Genomic DNA, 17,997 nt, shown 5'->3' on the forward strand with positions numbered 1-17,997 from the left:
TTTCCTTTACTGGAACAACTTGTATCCTAGTCCTCCCAACCATAAGGCCTTCAGTGCTTCTGTGACAGCCTCAGAGTATGTTTACACTGCAACTGAACACCCATGGCTGGCCCACGTCAACTGACTTGGGCTTGTAGCGCTTGGGCTGTAAAATTGCAGTTAGACATTTGGCCCGGGGCTGGCGCCCAAGCTCTGGGACTCTCCCCCTTTGTGGGGTCCCAGACCTCAGTCTCCATCCTGAGCCCAAACATTTACACCACGATTTTACACCCCTGCAGCCTCAGTCAGCTGACACGGGCCACCCACAGGTGCAGTGTAGACACACCCCTACATGTCTACATATATATAGCTAATATGTTTTAATAACATCATTCCAGCAGCCAGAGATGTCAGAGTGCTAAGGTATTCCCACAATGCTCCCTTTCTTCCCACACCCACGCCACCTAACTTGGGGACTGTGAGGCATGAAGCCGTAATGAAGGTTCTATGCCACGCAGATATTCCCCACCCCACAGGGGGCTGCAGTTCTCCTGACTTTGTCTGCTTTGTGCCACTGGACAGGTCTGAGCCCTTGGTATTCCTATACATCTCTGCAAGTACTCGCCTGTGAGTCAAGGTGGAAAGAAATAGCCAAACTCCACAGCCCACATGACAAGTCTGTGCTGCCTTTGGTATTTGCAGGGGGAAAAGGAGTTGCAAGCTAAAATTCTGCCCTGGGGCAAGAATTCATTTCCAGAAAGGAAGTTATTCGTTAATCAATCTTCTATTATGAACAGAAGTACATTAGACCAGAATACTCTGTATGAACACTCCTTGATACTCTGTATTTGTACCTTTGAAGGCAGTATATGAATTTTAAAAGTGATTCTATAGGTTTACATGAAGCGATTCTATAATTTCTTTCCAGGTTAAAAAACCCCAAGGAAGTTTAATGATTAAAATAACACAACAGAATGAACAAATGTTTTATTGGCATGTTCATTGTTGTAAACAGCATCAGGCATGAAAAAGTTTACCAAAACCTTTTATTGATTGTTATAAATTAGTTGATATTTCCAATTCTACATAGTTTTTGTTCTCAATTGATGTAGCGAAGCAAAAACCTGCTGTTTCTAGGATTTGCAATGAAATCATGTTGACTGCATCAGTCTGCACCACAACCTGAACTACCAGCAAGTTTATACTGTGAGGTGTTAGAGGTTGCCAAAATGTTTAAACTACAAATAACTATGAATCAACTCCAGGAAAAATTAAAGTGTGACTTGCAATGGGACTAGAAAATGCAAACTTGTAATGAAGTCTTCAAAAACAAAATGTACAAAAATAAGTAGCAGAACAAAAAAAACAACCAAAAAACTCATTAACAAAGGGAAATGCAACCCTAAGTACCCAGCACTGCCAAACACAAAATGAATACAAATTTAAATAGGCAGCTATACTTTCAAATGTACACAACGAATATTGATATGTGAAAAGAAATACTATGATAAGTAGCTGAACTATAGTTCTGCTAACTGGACAGGGAGATTTTATTTACACATTGAATGCAATATAGTAAAGTTGCTCTTCTGCTTTCATAAGCTATTTAAAAGAGTTACCTTACAATACTGGAGCAAAATGAGCCAAGACCTCCTGGTAACTTTCGAAAGGTACCTGTTTTAGACCATCTGTTTTAAGGAAGAATAGTCCAAGGATTCTTCTAAAACCTGACAACTTTTAGAGCTGGCTTTTGAAAATTCCATTACATCTTCACCCCATTTTTGCTGCTTTCCAAAAGCCAATGTGTTACATTTACTTCCAAACCTTCAATGAGGTAATGTGTGTATCACTGAAACAAACAAAAGAATTCATTCATGGCCTTTGCACAGCTTTTATTATTAAGCTATGAGTATCCTGTTTGATGCTAGTTTTACTAGCTACTATGTGCACATTGTCCTCAATCATTTCCACTCATTTCCCTCCCCCTCCCCATTTTTTCTATTCATTTTTTGTTTATTTGCACATCCCTTTAGCTTTACAGTACATTTGACTATAGTGCACAACATGATTCAAAGTCAAACAGTGGCCCGACTGGGCACTGAGCTTCTGATTGGTAAACTGCAGCCCAATCAGTGCTGGTGTCATTGCTTTACACCTAATGAGTGTCCTGCCGTAATGGCACTACACAGTAGTAGTGAACTTTTTTTTTTTTAAATTACTTAAAACAAAAAAATTCCCCAAGGGAAATGCTATTGTAAATGTCAGTCTTGAGTCGACTCTTTATTTGGGGCGCCATCCAGATAAATTTTTAGTGCTTTTTCTTTACGAGGGGAGTAGGTTACGCGGTGTCCAGTTTTCTGGAGTCTGCTGCTTTCTTTTTTCATTAGTTCATTTCTCTGTTCATCTGTCAATTCAATTAATTCTTCAGTTTTATCCCTAAAATAAAATAATAGTTTAAAAATCAGCTATAGTAAAATTACAAAAGTTATACAAGTGACTGGGTCTCATTGAATCAAAAGAGCCTGCTAGACTTTTCATACTGTAAATCGTCAAAGTATCTCACAAAACGCAGGTTCTCGCTCTTTAACCTTTAACCTAAGGTCTTTAACCTTTTTCCATTTTAGGTCTCCTCTGTGCAAAGCATGGTGTTTTCTGAGACACTCAGAATTAAACATGACAGACCCAATGTAAGGAAACGAGAAAGAACTAAATGACAAGATGCTAGATTTCTCCAAAATTTTGCTAAATTGGCTACAAAAAGAAATACTGAGGTAATAAATTGAGAAGGGAAGGGGGAATATAATTTGCAAAGAGGTATCTGGGCTTTCAAGTCAAGGAGTGGTTCTACAGCTATCGAAGCAGACAAACTTTAATTCAATGAACCTTTTAGTTGCAATGTGTCACTTTAGCAGTGTGGAGAAATCGGAGAGCCGTGGCATTCCTAGAAAGTTGAAACATGAAGCATGTCTACACTACAATCTTAAATCAACCTATGTTAGTTTACCTTGCAGTCATTGCAGTAATTCACCACTGGCTGACGTCCACACTACCCTCCTTCTGTTAGTGGTGCACGTCCTCACCAGGAGTGCTTCCACTGACTGAAGAGGGTCTTGGGGGGGGAGGAGGGGCCTAGGCTCTCAGCACCATGCAGCTCCCGACCCCAGCTGCCCCCCTGGCTTCTCACCTTCCCGCTCCCAGTCGGGAGAAGAGGGAAGCCACCTGGGGCTTCTCATCTTCAGTGGGGAGATCCGCACTTGGAGTCCTATATACAGACACTATGTCACCCTAACTACACCGACATAAACCCTATGCCTCTTATGGAGGCAGAGTAGGGCACTTACATTGGCCAGAAGCAAGGCTGTAAAGTAGACACCGACAGACAAGCTGCCTTATGTCGACCGATGTAGTGTAGACCAAGCCTTATACTAAGGCCTGGGCTGCACTAGTGGCTCCCCCGTTGACTCTGCTTACTCCTCCTGCCGAGGTGGAATATGGGCATTGATTCGCGGATCGATTTATCGCGTCTAGACGAGACGCGCGAATCGATTCCCGATACATCAAAGACTACCCGCCGATCCGGTGGCAGTATAGACGTACCCCTAAGCCAGTTTTCCGAGTTCACTTCAAAGTTCCTCTTCATCAAGCCCACACTGCCTCTTCACTCCATCCCTGCCTGGCAACACAGCTTCCTCCTATTCAGCTGCCACTCTACTCTTTAGCCAGCAGCAGCTCTTGACAATATGCTAGCCAGTGAGCCGTTCCATAGGACACAAACCCCATCTGCTCTTTTATTTCTGGCTCTTCCTCAAGTCCACCACACTACTCACCACACTCTTTTCTTCTGCTATCCCCAGATCACAAATTTATGAAAAAATTTAGGAGTGGGCTGAAGTCCCATGTTCCAAATCTAATTTATTCAGGATAAAATATATCCAATTAGGAACCTGTTTACTGTTCTGTATAATGTCGCAGCCTTCATATTATCCCTTAATTCAAAAACTTTGTTCAGGTAACTTCAGACTACAGAATAAACTGAAGATTTTATGAGGTAACAACTGCATTCTGAGCTAACCAAACTATAAGGCCAAAGAACACCCTAAAGTTATTTTAGTACTGAATTGTCTAACAGATTTGTTTTCTTTTTGTCAGGCAGATGAAAAAGCGAGGCAATATTTTAGGTGACCATCTGAATGGCACATGTTGCAGAGAGTAACTAGAAACAGACGAGCAACAAGAATTGGAGTCACTATGGCCTAGTGGTTTAAGAATTAGTTGTAGAGCCCTTTTCTAAGGCCTTCGATGGTGCTTATGCCTTGTGCTGGCCCCCTGCACAGCAGTCAGTTTCACCCTTTGGGCATTTAAAATATGGAAAACAATTTCACCAAAAATATAATTCAGTTTTAAGATATGGTTGTGTTGTGCACATAAAACACTGATGCTGGCCAGCCAGGTTACAATGGCCCTGAATAAGCAGTTAGGTCAAGATTTTTCAAACTAGTAACACTAGGGAAAAAAGCTTCTACTTATTACATGGTCCCTTAGAATGGCTTCCAATTTCACATGTTTATCAATAGGGTCAATATATACTATATAGTAAGGTCAATTCAAAAACGTCATGGCAAAAATTCCCTAAAACAAGATAATATTATCTACTTTATTTACATAACTGCTTAATGTAAAATATTAAGCAAATGCTACATAATTCAACATAATGGGTGAAATCCTGGCTACAATTAAGATAATGCCAAAACTTCTGAAATCCAGACTTATTTCCAAGCATAATGCTTACTATTTATTTAGCACATATTAGTAAAATAGAAGTTAAAGACTAACACAAATTTATAACTGAAGTGCCTCAATCAAAGTTAAGCTTGATTTTCTATTTTCAACTCCCATTGTGGACATTTTTCTTCTTCAAAACAGCAGCAGAATTTTCAGCATGAACTGTTTTTCAGGCTTCTGTTGGTTGTTAGAACCTTATTTATACGTAGAGTATTTGTTGATGATCATTATACTACAATAAAATATATACCTATAAAATATTACTGCGCCATCATCACAAATGTAGAGAGGCCAGACATTCAATGTAGACACTTTAGGATTCCAGTCCAAGTCCTGGTGGATCTCTAGTACTGAAATATCACAGGGAAATGTGCCTCTCCCCTGGAAAGAAGCAATTATTCAGTGAATAAATCATCCAAACAGCATAACAATATATGCACCCCAAATCAGTATATACAATTTTGACATAATACTACTTACCTTAGCAAATTCTATATATTCCAAGGGTATTCCACTTATTTCACTAAGCTGTAAAAACAAACATTTTCAATACATTAATTTTTTTCAGTGAGGTAAACAGTTTAATGCCATCATACAGTGAAGCATATGAACATCAGTGAAATTGTAAAGGCCAATAAGAAATTCAGACACATCAATGATACAAAAATCAATTCAAAACTGCAGGAAAAGATACCTATTTCAATTTATCAACATCCCATATGTCACCATTTTTCTTTAAGCAGTGGTTATCCCAAGAACACAGCTGATGCTTTTTAGTGCAATTAAGTTAGTACATGACAGAGGAATCACAACTGACACTTCTGTGAGACCCTTATATATCATCAAAATTTCCAACAGAGTGGTGGAGATAGAAAAAATTAAAATAGAAACGTAGTTAATGTGAGGTCCAAGATGCAAAGTGATTGAATGCCTCATATTACAACTTTGACTGAAGCAGCGTTGGTTCTCAATATTACAAACCATTTTATTTATACAACTTATTGTGTATATCAATACAAATAAACAAAAACAACCTGACAAAAGCTAAACGACTGTTGAATCATATCATCCCCACCATCCACCAATAAACTTCTGCTGAAATAAAAGGACTGACTGAAAATCTGTCTTGTATCACATTTAAAATGTCAAATTCAAGCTTTTGCATAGTGCATATGGGAACAAATTTAAGAGATGAGGCCATAAAAAACATGCTGCCAGCTGGTCCCTAGAGATTAACTCTGAAGGCATGCAGCAAGAGCAGCCAACCACAAATGTTGTGACACTAAGTGAAAAAGGCAGTCTTGGAGATGGTAGGATCCATTGTCATTAGGGGATTCATGATCATCAGTAACTTGATTTGTACCTGGAAGCACACAGGAAGACAGTACATAGCTTGTCATATAAGCATTACATGCTCATGACCAACTACCACACTTAACAAGGAGGCCAATGCATTCGGTGTTAGACTGAACACAAATTCATTGTCTTCGTCATGAGAAAACTGAACTGATTTTCCCTTGTTGTGTTGTATGTGAGCCTTACTGTTGAGCCTATGTGAGTTTTACTGTTTTGCATGCGTGCGCCTCAGTTTTCCTGTGTGCTGCAGTAGTGGGAATAGGGGTGTGAGACTTTGGCTGAGACCTCTGTGCCAGCTGCCTGTATGTATGCTATGACCAGTGTCCTTCATAACCTGAGATCCAGAAGAGGATGCAACCAGTTGATGACCAGGTGATTCTTTGCCTGGGAAGCGAGACAAAGAGAAGGAGGAGCAGCAGCAAGCTGGCAATCTGCTTGGGGGACTGGAGGAGGAGGAGTCCAGAGCTTCTGGCCCAGGACTCCCTAAGATGGACTTGGCTGAAAGTCACTGATTTCTATGCTAACAAGTTCTGCTCTACGCTGTGTCCCTGTTGAATAATAAACCTTCTGTTTTACTGGCTGGCTGAGAGTCACATCTGACTGTGGAGTTGGGGTGCAGGGCCCTCTGTCTTCCACGGGAGCCCCAACCGGGCGGACTCACTGCAGGACATGCACAGTGTGGAAGGGGATGCTGAATGCTCTGAGGTCAGATCCAGGAAGGCTGAAGCTGTGTAAGCTTCTTGCCCTGGCGACAGTATGCTCAGAGAAAGGAGACATGCTCCCCCAGAGTTCTGCTTGGCTTCGTATGGAGTAGTTCCAGGGCATCGCCCGGTGACACAACATCAAGAAGTTATATATGGTAAGAAAAGGGTTTCTTTGCAGCCTCAGCTATTACTGAGATCTCAGTTGGCATCCACATTCAAGACAGTCTTTTTACACTTGCAGCTCACCAAGCATTTGTAACTAAGATGCAATCGTTGCAACTGAACTGCATTAAATCCCTGTGTTCATGCTGTTATTCAGAATTAAAGTGGCCTTAATTTGGTTTACCTTAATTTACTTTGAAATTATGCTTGAATACATTTTACTACTAAAATTAATTCACCTTCTCTTTTAATTCATCAACACTGCTGCTTTCCAGAACTACTTCCTGGAAGGAATCAAGCTTCATCTCTGATGGCCTCCATCGTCTTGATAGAACAGCAAGTTGTGACATGGATTTCATCTTTTCTGCCCCTGCAAAAAGAGATGGAATATTCTCAGATCTTTATATATTCTTATTCTATCTACAATGAGGAGTTTAACATATATTATATGCACACACAAACATGGGAGTCTGCTGAGTGTATTATAGCTATGTATATTCCATACAAGAAGGTCAAAAATATCAAAGGTTGCAAAGTGAAGCACTTAAGTCAGGAAACTGCGATGTTAAATATGCCTGGATAACCTTCTCTGCACCCCTTTGTGTTCGTACACACACACACACACACACAGAGCACAGTGACTTTTTTCATAGGACTCCAACCTCGTTTAGTGCTCAAGATGGATAGTGCTCATTGAACAAGACAGCAGTTCCATATTTCCTTTTCTAGGCACCGTATGTGACCCCATGCCTCATTCTCTGTATACCATCCAAGCCTTTCACTAAGATAACATTTTCTCTGTATAGGCTTTTCTACAGCACTGATCAATAGAATATGTAAGTGCCTCAAAAAACGTTAATTAATTTTTCCTCAAAGCATCATGAAGATCATGAAGTATCATACTCATTTTAACAGATACTGAACAGAGAGACAGAGTAAGTGACTTAACATGGTCAAACACTAAGGCTACATCTGATTTAGTGAGTCTAGTGAAGACCTGCCAAATCGACAGCAGATTGCTCTCCGGTCGACCCCCATACTCTACCCCCGATGAGAAGAGTAAGGTAAGTTGATGGGAGAGTTTCTCCCGTCGACCCCCTGCGATATAGCACCCATGGTAACTCGACCTAAGGTACATCGACTCCAGCTTCATTATTCACGTAGCTGGAGTTGCGTAGCATGGGTCAACTTACCGTAGTAGTGTAGACATAGCCTTAGTCTGTGCAAAAGGTTGGACCACACAACTTTTGCAGCGAAAGGGACAGAGGTGTTCTGGCCCCCAGACCAACAGATTAATTCATGACAAAATTCTGTCTCATTCTGTTCCAACGCCTAAACTCAATAAAGCAATGGAATGGTGGGGAAAAAAAAACAGTATGTGATCATATAATAAAAGTAGGGCTGTGAAGTGATTAAACAAATTGCAATTAGTCGCACTGTTAAACAATACAATATCATTTAGTTAAATATTTTTGGATGTTTTCTACATGTTCAAATATATTGATTTCAATTGTAACCCAGAATACAAACTGTACAATGCTCACTTTATATTTTTTATTACAAATATTTGCACTGTAAAAAACAAAAGAAATTAGTATTTTTCAATTCATTTAATACAAGTACTGTAGTGCAATCTCTTTATCATGAAAGTTGAACTTACAAACCTAGAATTATGTACAAAAAATAACTGCATTCAAAAATAAAACAATGTAAAGTAGTCTACAAGTCCACTTAGTCCTATTTCTTGTTCAGCCAATCGCCCAGACAAACAAGTTTGTTTACATTTGCAGGAGACAATGCTGCCTGTGTCTTGTTTACAATGTCACCTGAAAGTGAGAACAGGCACTTGCATGGCACCATTGTAGCTGGTGTCACAAGATATTTAGGTGAGAGATGTGCTAAGATTCATATGTCCTTTCATGCTTCAACCACCATTCCAGAGGACGTCCGTCCATACTGATGTCAGGTTCTGCTCAACAACAATCCAAAGCAGTGCGGACCCATGCATGTTCATTTTCATCCTCTGAGTCAGATGCCACCAGCAGAAGGTTGATTTTCTTTTTTGGTGGTTCAGGTTCTATAGTCCCCTCATCGGAATGTTGCTCTTTTAAGACTTCTGAAAGCATGCTCCACACCTCGTCCCTCTCAGATTTTGGAAGGCAGTTCAGATTTTTAAACCTTGGGTCGAGTGTTGTAGCTATTTTTAGAAATCTCACATTAGTACCTTTTTTGTGTTTTGTCAAAGCTGCAGCGAAAGTGTTCTTAAAACGAACATCATGTGCTGAGTCATCATCCGAGATGACTATAACATGAAGTATATGGCAGAATGCGGGTAAAACAGAACCGGAGACATACAATTCTCCCCCAAGGAGTTCAGTCACAAATTTAATGAATGCTTTTTTTTAAACAAGCATTGTCAGCATGGAAGCCTGTCCTCTGGAATGGTGGCTGAAGCATGAAGGGGCATATGAATATTTAGCATATCTGGCACGTAAATACTTTGCAATGCCGACTACTGAAGTCCCACACGAACACCTGTTCTCACTTTCTGGTGACATTGTAAAGAAGAAGTGGGCAGCATTATCTCCCATAAATGTAAACAAACTTGTTTGTTTTAGCGATTGTCTGAACAAGAAATAGGACTGAGTGAAATTGTAGGCTCAAAAGTTTTGTTTTATTTTTGAATGCAGTTATTTTTTGTACATAATTCTAGGTAACAAAATCTACAATTGTAAGCTGCACTTTCACAGTAAAGAGACTGCACTACAGTACTTGTATTAGGTGAATTGAAAAATACTTTCTTTTTTTTACAGTGCAAATATTTGTAATAAAAAATATGAAGTGAGCAGTGTACACTTTGTATTCTATGCTCTAACTGGAATCAATTTATTTGAAAATGTAGAAAAACATCCAAAATATATAGTAATTTCAATTGATATTCTATTTTTTAACAGTGCCATTAAAACTGTGATTCATCGACAGCCCTAAATAAAAGGCCATTGGAGAAGCACACACACACACACACAAGGAAATTAAGTTCAGATTGCACTGATAACCTTGACCTCCGAGTGCTTCAGTACAGAAATCCTTTTTGTATGGAATTTCACAATATTTTAAAAAGAGAACATGAAAAAAACTAAGAAATTCCACTATGTCAAATTAACAATTTGGGACAGTTCACAGACGGATGCTTTTCTTGAAGGCTGCAATACTGTGCTCCAGAATTTTAAATTAAGCCTCTACCTCTTATGGTTGTGAAAAAAACTTTAAAAAGGTGATGAAAATGTCTGTGAGCACCTGTAGACATCCTAAAATAATAGCTGAGATAGATGTGAACTTTCCCTTTTCATTTCAAAGGGTTAATAATTCTGAAGTCAAATTATAACACTGTAAATAAAAACGCTAAGTATTTCACCACTGATCAAAAGCATACAAGAAAAGAATGGAATGATCTTAATATTATGATCCATTATAATGTCTTGTTCTGATGTAAATAGAAACTAGTTTGTGAGTGAATCTCTACATCATATGAAAGGAATTAGAATATTTTTGGAGTCCACACTCCTTCCTAAGGCAATGGCAGATATCTTAGAAAACATAGCACTGTCTACTCGCCTTCCTAGAACTGATTGTATAAAGAACGAATACTGGCAGGCCATTAAGAGGTTGCATTACAAAAATCCAATATGCATGCGCAAAGCACTTTTTAAAAGCTCTGTAACTCTGACAAAATAACTTTCACCAGATCCCAAAACAGCACATTTGCAACCATCTGCTTGTCAAATTTCAGGTTTCCACCATTGACAGAGCTGTTCTAAAAGTCAGTATTTTATAATGGCTAAAGAGTGGGGATTTTCCCCTGCATTCTTGGATCTGAAAATGGTTAAACAGTTTTGGCTCAAACTATCAAATATTTGCTCCCTAACTGAAAACAAACATTAATTTTTTTGACTGAAATTTGTAAAGATTAGAAAAAATATAAGCAACTGAAAATTTGCAGGAGAAGTGAGTTTGTTGCCATCATTTCGCTTTATATTCCTCCGCTTCTCTAGCAAGTTCATTGTTTCCTCTGAGCTCCTTCCCCTGGCTCTTTTCGGTCTCTCTTTCTCGGCTAGTCTGAAAGCTGATAAGAAAACAACTAAAAGGAAGACTTTGAAAAAATACCAAAATGAAAGGCTCTTAAAGACAGCTGAAGATTGCAGAAGCCTCAAAAAAATGCAACTGGAAACTGAAGCTATACACATCAACAATAACAGTGCTGAAGAACAAGGATGGAAAAGCAGTTATTGACAGAACATGAATGGAAGCTGTCTGCAAAGATTTCTACACCGAACTGTTTGCACCTCAAATAAACATCCCACTAAGAACACGTCAACAGACCAACGAGTGAGCACTCCCAGTCCTCGTCAGCGAAGTCTGACATGCAGTTTACCAAATGAAGGAAAGAAAAGCTCCAGGAAAAGACAGACCGACAATTGAAATGATAAAGAGCTGGAGGCCAAGACCTCTGGAAAACCCTTGCTCAGAGGTTTAGCCGCTACTTAGAAATGCAGAATATACATCCAGCTGGAAATAGTCCAACACCATTTTGCTGTACAAGAAGGGCGATTGTGAAGATCTAAAGAACTACTGACCCATATGACTGCTCTAACATGTCTACAAGCTATTCACCAAAACAACAAACTGACTCTCTCAGAGTCTGAATGAGCAGCACCCAAGAAAGCATGCAGATATTCAAAGGAATGTCAGCACATTGGACTAGATCTTCACTCTAAACCAGCTATTGGAGTGCTCATGGGAATACAGATTTCCTTTATGCATTGCCTTCGTTGACTATGAAAAAGCATTTGACAGAGTAGAGATCTATGTAGTGCTGAAAGCTCTTGCAGAGCAGGGCATCAACACAAACTACATCAAACTACTAAAGGAAGCAAACTCTGACTGCCCTACGGATATAACTCTGTTCGACAGTCCCCTTCGCATCCCAGTCAAAAAAGGTGTGAAGCAAGGAGATGCGGTTTCACTGAAACTCGTCACAGCCTGCCTCAAAATAGTAATGAGGCGGATGAACTGGAAAAGGTGGAATCAGCATCAATGGAGAGCAGCTAAACCACCTCAGATTCACAGACAATATTGTGCTGATTGCTGAAAACACTATCAAACTAAAAAAAATGCTGCAAGACCTCGACATAAAAAGCAGCCTAGTCGGACTGAAAAAGAACCACTCTAAAACAAAATGTATGCAGTCTAATGCCTTGCCAAAAGCCCAAATAATAGTCAAGGGAGAACAAATAGAAGAAGTTGAATAATGTGTCTATTTGGGCCAAAAAATTAACATGCGCCATGATCAGGAAGGTGAACTCATGCGAAGAAAGAAAGCTGGTTGGCGTGCATATTCAATTTTATTGAGGATTTTCTCCAAGGGAAACATCAACAAGGCAACACGCCTTCAACTCAACAGTATTGCCAGCAACGTTGTACGGCAGCAAAACATGGGCACTGACAAAGATAGAGGAGCAACAACTGTCTGTCACGGAGAGAGAGTGATGGAAAGAAGAATTCTGGGTATCTCAATCTGTGACCGAGTCCCCAATGAAGTGATCAGATAGAGTGGAGTGTAGGACATCGTTGAAAGCAGGAACAGTAAAATGCAATGGGCTGGGAATTAACGAGGCTCGCTGACAATCGAACTACTTCTGTTGCCAAGTGGTACCCAAGGGAACTGAAAACGGCTGACCTCCAAAAAGATGGGAAGATTTTATCATGAAAAGTCATGGACACACAGAGAAGGAAGGCCAGGATAAGAGAAGAATGGAAGATATGTTGTGATTGGAGCAATCTATATGAGACCAATCAATCAAGATGATCAAGATGAACTGAGAGTTACCACTTAGAATGGAAATGCTTTTGCAACCTCAAGTGTAGGCACTGCTGCATTCTCAGCATCTGATACACATAGTCATTATTACAATCATTACACCTATATGGATCTATATCTCTCTCTCACACAAAGTTTGCTAAGAAACTATGAACAAAACTTCTCTAGTATTTTTCAAAACTAAAGCCAGACATTGCATCAAGGTTAACTTTTTTATTATTAATTATTATTATTTCCACTCTATCTCACCCCCCTTTGCAATTTATATTATCCCATTTTGATCACACTAGCACCAATGGTCTGAATAAATAATCTGAATGCCCCCATCTACTTCCCCACACTTAAAAAATTCTACTCCTTTGCTCTCTTGGGCAAATAATTTTTTGATAATCGACTAAAATAATATAATTAATTGTTTTAATCATCATGGTATGTGCAGGCAAGGAGACTTTGTGCCTGGGCTGGTAAGTTTTCATGTGCAATTCAGAAGGCTGCATTAAGCTTACATTTGAGTCCTCAGGTCTAGAAAATACACTACAACTAAACTGAAAGAATCTTGAAGTGCAGTTTTAATTACCTTCAGGAAAGTATAGAATGTAGAATGCAGTGAACCTAAAATAATTCAATAAACCAACATTCAACAAAAATGGCTATTTAACATGTTATTAGCTGAAGGATTCTATTCCATTGACATACAAAAATGTATATATATTCACAGAAGATAGAATTCATTTTGATACAATTTAAATGTGCATTTTAACTCCAAAATGTTCGGGATCTAACTTTTTCTCATAATGTATTGTTATTACCGTCAAGTACTTCTAAGAAGACCTCCCAGTTGCTTGAAATATTAATATCTTCCTCATAGACATGATAATCCAGAAATACAGTGCCTGGATTCTTCCAGGTTTTCTTTCGTAGGCGAAACCTATAAATATGTTTAAGAAAACAGTAAGCTTTTGTTCACTGATACCAACTTACAATGGCAATGGATTCAATGACAATTTTTTTTTTGAGCCCTGGAGAAAGGTGTCACAATATCCATGACACTTAAGAGTGTGTTTACCCTTCAATTTGGAGGCAGGACTGCAACATACCTAAGCTAGCTTTGAACGAGCTAGTTTGCTAAAAAGGTAAATGAAGCCGCAGCAGCACAGGCTAACTGCCCAAGTATGTACCCAGGGACCCTGTGTGGCTAGTCTATGATGTTATTCCTGCTCCTGTGGCTTCATTGCTATTCGTGATCGAGATTGCAGCATAGGCATACCCATGCTGCAATCACATCTCCTGACAACAATACAGATGTTGCACAAACACACAGAGGTTGCACAAACCACCCCTACTCTGCTCCCAGCCACACACAGGGTCTTCACTCCTGCAAGAGGCCCAAGATTTTCAATTATGACCAAGCTTCACCTCTCTTTATTGGTAAATATAACTTTTCTTGCTTCTCAAAAGTCCGATCTGGAGATCCTATAAAATTAACAGTATACCATCATACCTTCAAGTGGACGCATGGAAATCTGGACCCTTAAGCATATCAATGCTGTCATTCATGGCCACTGGAGCTGGTTGCTAGAGAGCAGTCTCTCCTTCAGCTAAGAGCTTAAGAATTTTCCTCTACAACATACCCAATACGGCAATATTCAGCTATTAGATTTCCAAGAGGACCCTGAAATTGCTGGCTTGGGGACCAATGATCTATGTAGAACATAATTCTACTTTTAGCCAGCAAGCTGGTCTTAGGGAAAACTGTTTATTTTGTGGCTAAAAATAAGCTGCTTGATGTATGCCCTCCAGCTATCAGACATGTGAAGCGCTCAGCAGAACTACAGTGTATCTACCACATATTCTAAAAGCAGTTTAAATATTGTATAACTGGTGCTCTACTATGAATTGCAAAATTCTTAAAAAGGGGAAATAGCAGCAAGTTTATTAAGTTCATAATCAAATACACTGTGAAATCTCATGTAGATACAAAATATTGGTGTATGCTTTGTATGTTATTTAGGTCTCTTCATGCATGACTCTTGTATGTGAGAACAAGTGAGCCTACATTAAACCAGGCATACCAAAGAATTCTGAGATGAATCATCATACTTCTATTTTCTGACAATACTGAAATATTAATCTCTCTCATCTGTAGGTGGGTTATTCAGAGAGGTTTCAATTATGGATTTTGAAACCTAGTGCTGACAAGGAGACACTGCAAAGCTGCCATATACTGGCGAGCTCTAGAAAGGATTGTACTTATTAGTGGGAGTACACATGCTCAGGAGAATATGGGACTATGACTGTATCTGGCCAATCCATGGGGTGCATAAGGAAAGGGACAGTGGGAGGAAAGAATGGCGTCTTAAGCAGGAATGGGAAATAAATTAGTGGTGTTATTCTCCCCCAAACTCTATCCTCAGCTTCTCCCCCACTAAAAACATTTTTTCTTCTTTAAAAAAAAAACAGGAGACACTTAGAGGGTGGGTGTCTGACTCATGTGGCTCCATCTTACAGATCTTCTCCAGCCCTGAGGCAAGAAGTTAAAGTGTATGGAAAATCAGAAGAGGCAACATGTCAGAGCAATGCCACAGAGCAGCATTTGTTCTATTGCTACACAGAAATGTTTGGACTGTATCTCTCAGAGACTAGTCTTTTTTATTGTGAAGTGTTTTTCTTTTCTTCCCTTTTCTGCTTTTAGAGAGGTACTGTTACCTTTAACATACCCAACAGGCAATACCACCGTGACAGGATAGAAGTGCAAACAGATCTGAACTTATAGACTGCAGTGGTAAGCCATTTCAAACAAAGATATTTCCATTTAAGCAGCACTGCCTCAATCTTTCCAGATGGAACGAAGGCTAGAAATTTATCACAAATTAATCTTTTATATCCACAATTTGGCTCAGACAACACAACAATTGATCACCTTTCAACCACCTCCAAAAAATCCACTAAAAAACCAGCTGGGACTGATTATATTAATACTTTCTCCCATAAAGGAGAAACAAAATTTCCTCCTAATATTTATAGCAGGTCCTCTTGGCTTCTGAGGAACAGAAACAGGGGCACTCTTAGTTGTATTTAATCCAGCAGTTTTAATCTTGACTGTGTGTTTTTTACCTGTCAATAGTCAGATCTAAGCCACATTGCTCCCTGAGTTGAGGAAGTAGCTCCTCTTTTGACTGACGCACAGTCATTCCTTTAGCAAAAACAGCATCTAAAAGAAACTTGCATGGCTGTGAACACAACAAATATACATTAGTGCTAGTATTGTTTATTTACAAAACAGTATCTCTCATTCATGCTATAGTCTTGCTCAGTCTCCATCACCCAAGAAAATGACAATTGATAACTTTGTGTGAGCAAGATACTCAACTAAACTGATTCAAAACAGGCTGCGCTCATTAGTAACTCATTGCAGCTTATTTCCAGTTCATTCACAAACCAATAACTTCACTGAAATAAAGGCATAGTAGTTAAGAATTAAATATTGTGTACATTATTAAAACTTCAGAAACATTATAAAACATATCATAGAATATCAGGGTTGGAAGGGACCTCAGGAGGTCATCTAGTCCAATCCCCTGCTCAAAGCAGGACCAACCACGTTTCCACATATGATGGTGGGATTTGCCTTTTTTCCTAATAGAATAGATATATGGGTATTAAAATTATTTGGAAAGCTATTTTTCAATTAAATAAGTCCTGTCACCACACTGGTGCCATCCTTCTTTAGTTTTAATGTGCTATTTACTGGCTCCATAGTACAGAACTTCCTCTATTGAAGAAAGCTGTTCATACTTGGAAAATGATTTTTAATCAAAACATTGTCTGAGCTTAAGTTAGTGATCAATTTCATTTCATGCATTATTCAACCAACTGTTCTTTTCTGCTTACACATATTAGTAACTGACGAAACTGCAGTGTATTTATTACAGGTGTAAATAAAGCACAACTCGGGTGCACTTGTAAACAAAGCAATTTTTATGTGGAAATTGAGACAAAACATGGACTCTACAAAGTTATTTTTACAGTCACTTAATTGTACTTTAAGTCTCAAATGGATACTTATGTTAATCAATTGTATTACAAGACAGTCACCTTTGTTTCTAGCACTACTACAGACTAGTCTTGTGCGAACAGCTATATCACCATATTCAATTAGTGAATCTTTCTGACAAGTGTTGCTTTGCAGTATCTGATGGCAGTAAATATTCTAGCACTACGTTATTGGAAAACATGACACCTATTAGAAAGTTCTTTCAATGTAAATTGTCTAGTTAGGGAGGCTTTCGGGAAAGAGAATGCATGGAGTGAAAAGTGAAAATTTAGTGGGGATTTTACCCTTAAGGGTTTGTGTGTTTTTTTTCCCCCAAAAAATTAAGACTAATGCACATTTCAGTGTCTTCATACACTACTTTTAGAAGATTTTAAAATATAAAATTACTTACTTCTGGCTCATTTATCAAGAGCTGGTACACTTTGACTCTGTATTCCCCCTTCTTAAGTGCTCTTCCAAGTCTAATAGTTATCTATTAATTGAAAAGAATCGTCATCAGAACTGATATTAAAAGTCAAAAGTTAGTTCTCTTCTAATATTGCGTTAATACTACCAATATAGCAAGGATGCCATGAAGTAGGGTAGTGAATTTCATCCAACACAGAATTAGCCCACAAAAGTTGCCTAGTCAGCCAACTAAATTTGGTTCTATTCGATAAGTTTTTAATTATTCAAAAGCGCATTTGATTAACCTTATTGTCATCAGAAAATGATGAAAGTGTCTCATTCAGCCGAACACTCTCAAACTCTTGATTGCTGGCATAGACTCGAAAGACCTTGAAGTGAGAGGAGAGAACTCCAACAAAGGGCTCCAAGTGTTGCTTGAAGGCAGACAGTGTAATTCTTTTATCAACATGCACCAGCAACCCTAAAAAACAAAAACCCAACCTTGTGTTACAAAGTGACCACCAAATTTTGCCCATTTAATTTGTGAAAACTTGTTTCCACATACTTGTTCACCATTATTTGTATGGTAGTAATACCTAAGAGTGCCAGCCATGGATCAGGTCCCTCTTCACATTTTATCTATATTAGATATTTTATAGCCCCCATTATCATAATATCAGAGTGCCACACAATCT

The 17,997-nt window shown here is 38.9% G+C and overlaps 1 protein-coding gene across 4 annotated transcripts in view; it reads right to left on the reverse strand.

The window, feature by feature from the left end:
* Positions 1 to 951: 951 nt before the first annotated feature.
* The window catches only part of USP47 (ubiquitin specific peptidase 47), a 96,528-nt gene continuing 79,482 nt past the window's right edge, over positions 952 to 17,997 (reverse strand). For 2 of the 4 annotated variants that reach the window (XM_039535971.1, XM_039535972.1), the window contains exons 21-28: positions 17,608 to 17,783; positions 17,307 to 17,387; positions 15,976 to 16,091; positions 13,671 to 13,789; positions 7,223 to 7,353; positions 5,242 to 5,289; positions 5,012 to 5,142; positions 2,241 to 2,415 (exon numbers count right to left, since the gene is read on the reverse strand). In XM_039535971.1, the coding sequence (XP_039391905.1) occupies positions 2,241 to 2,415; positions 5,012 to 5,142; positions 5,242 to 5,289; positions 7,223 to 7,353; positions 13,671 to 13,789; positions 15,976 to 16,091; positions 17,307 to 17,387; positions 17,608 to 17,783 (977 nt within the window). Of the gene's footprint in view, positions 2,416 to 5,011; positions 5,143 to 5,241; positions 5,290 to 7,222; positions 7,354 to 13,670; positions 13,790 to 15,975; positions 16,092 to 17,306; positions 17,388 to 17,607; positions 17,784 to 17,997 lie in introns of all 4 variants that reach the window. The other 2 variants (XM_039535970.1, XM_039535973.1) reach the window with 2 other exon arrangements.

This window comes from Mauremys reevesii, linkage group 4 (genome assembly GCF_016161935.1).
Source record: "Mauremys reevesii isolate NIE-2019 linkage group 4, ASM1616193v1, whole genome shotgun sequence".
NCBI lineage: Eukaryota > Metazoa > Chordata > Testudines > Geoemydidae > Mauremys > Mauremys reevesii.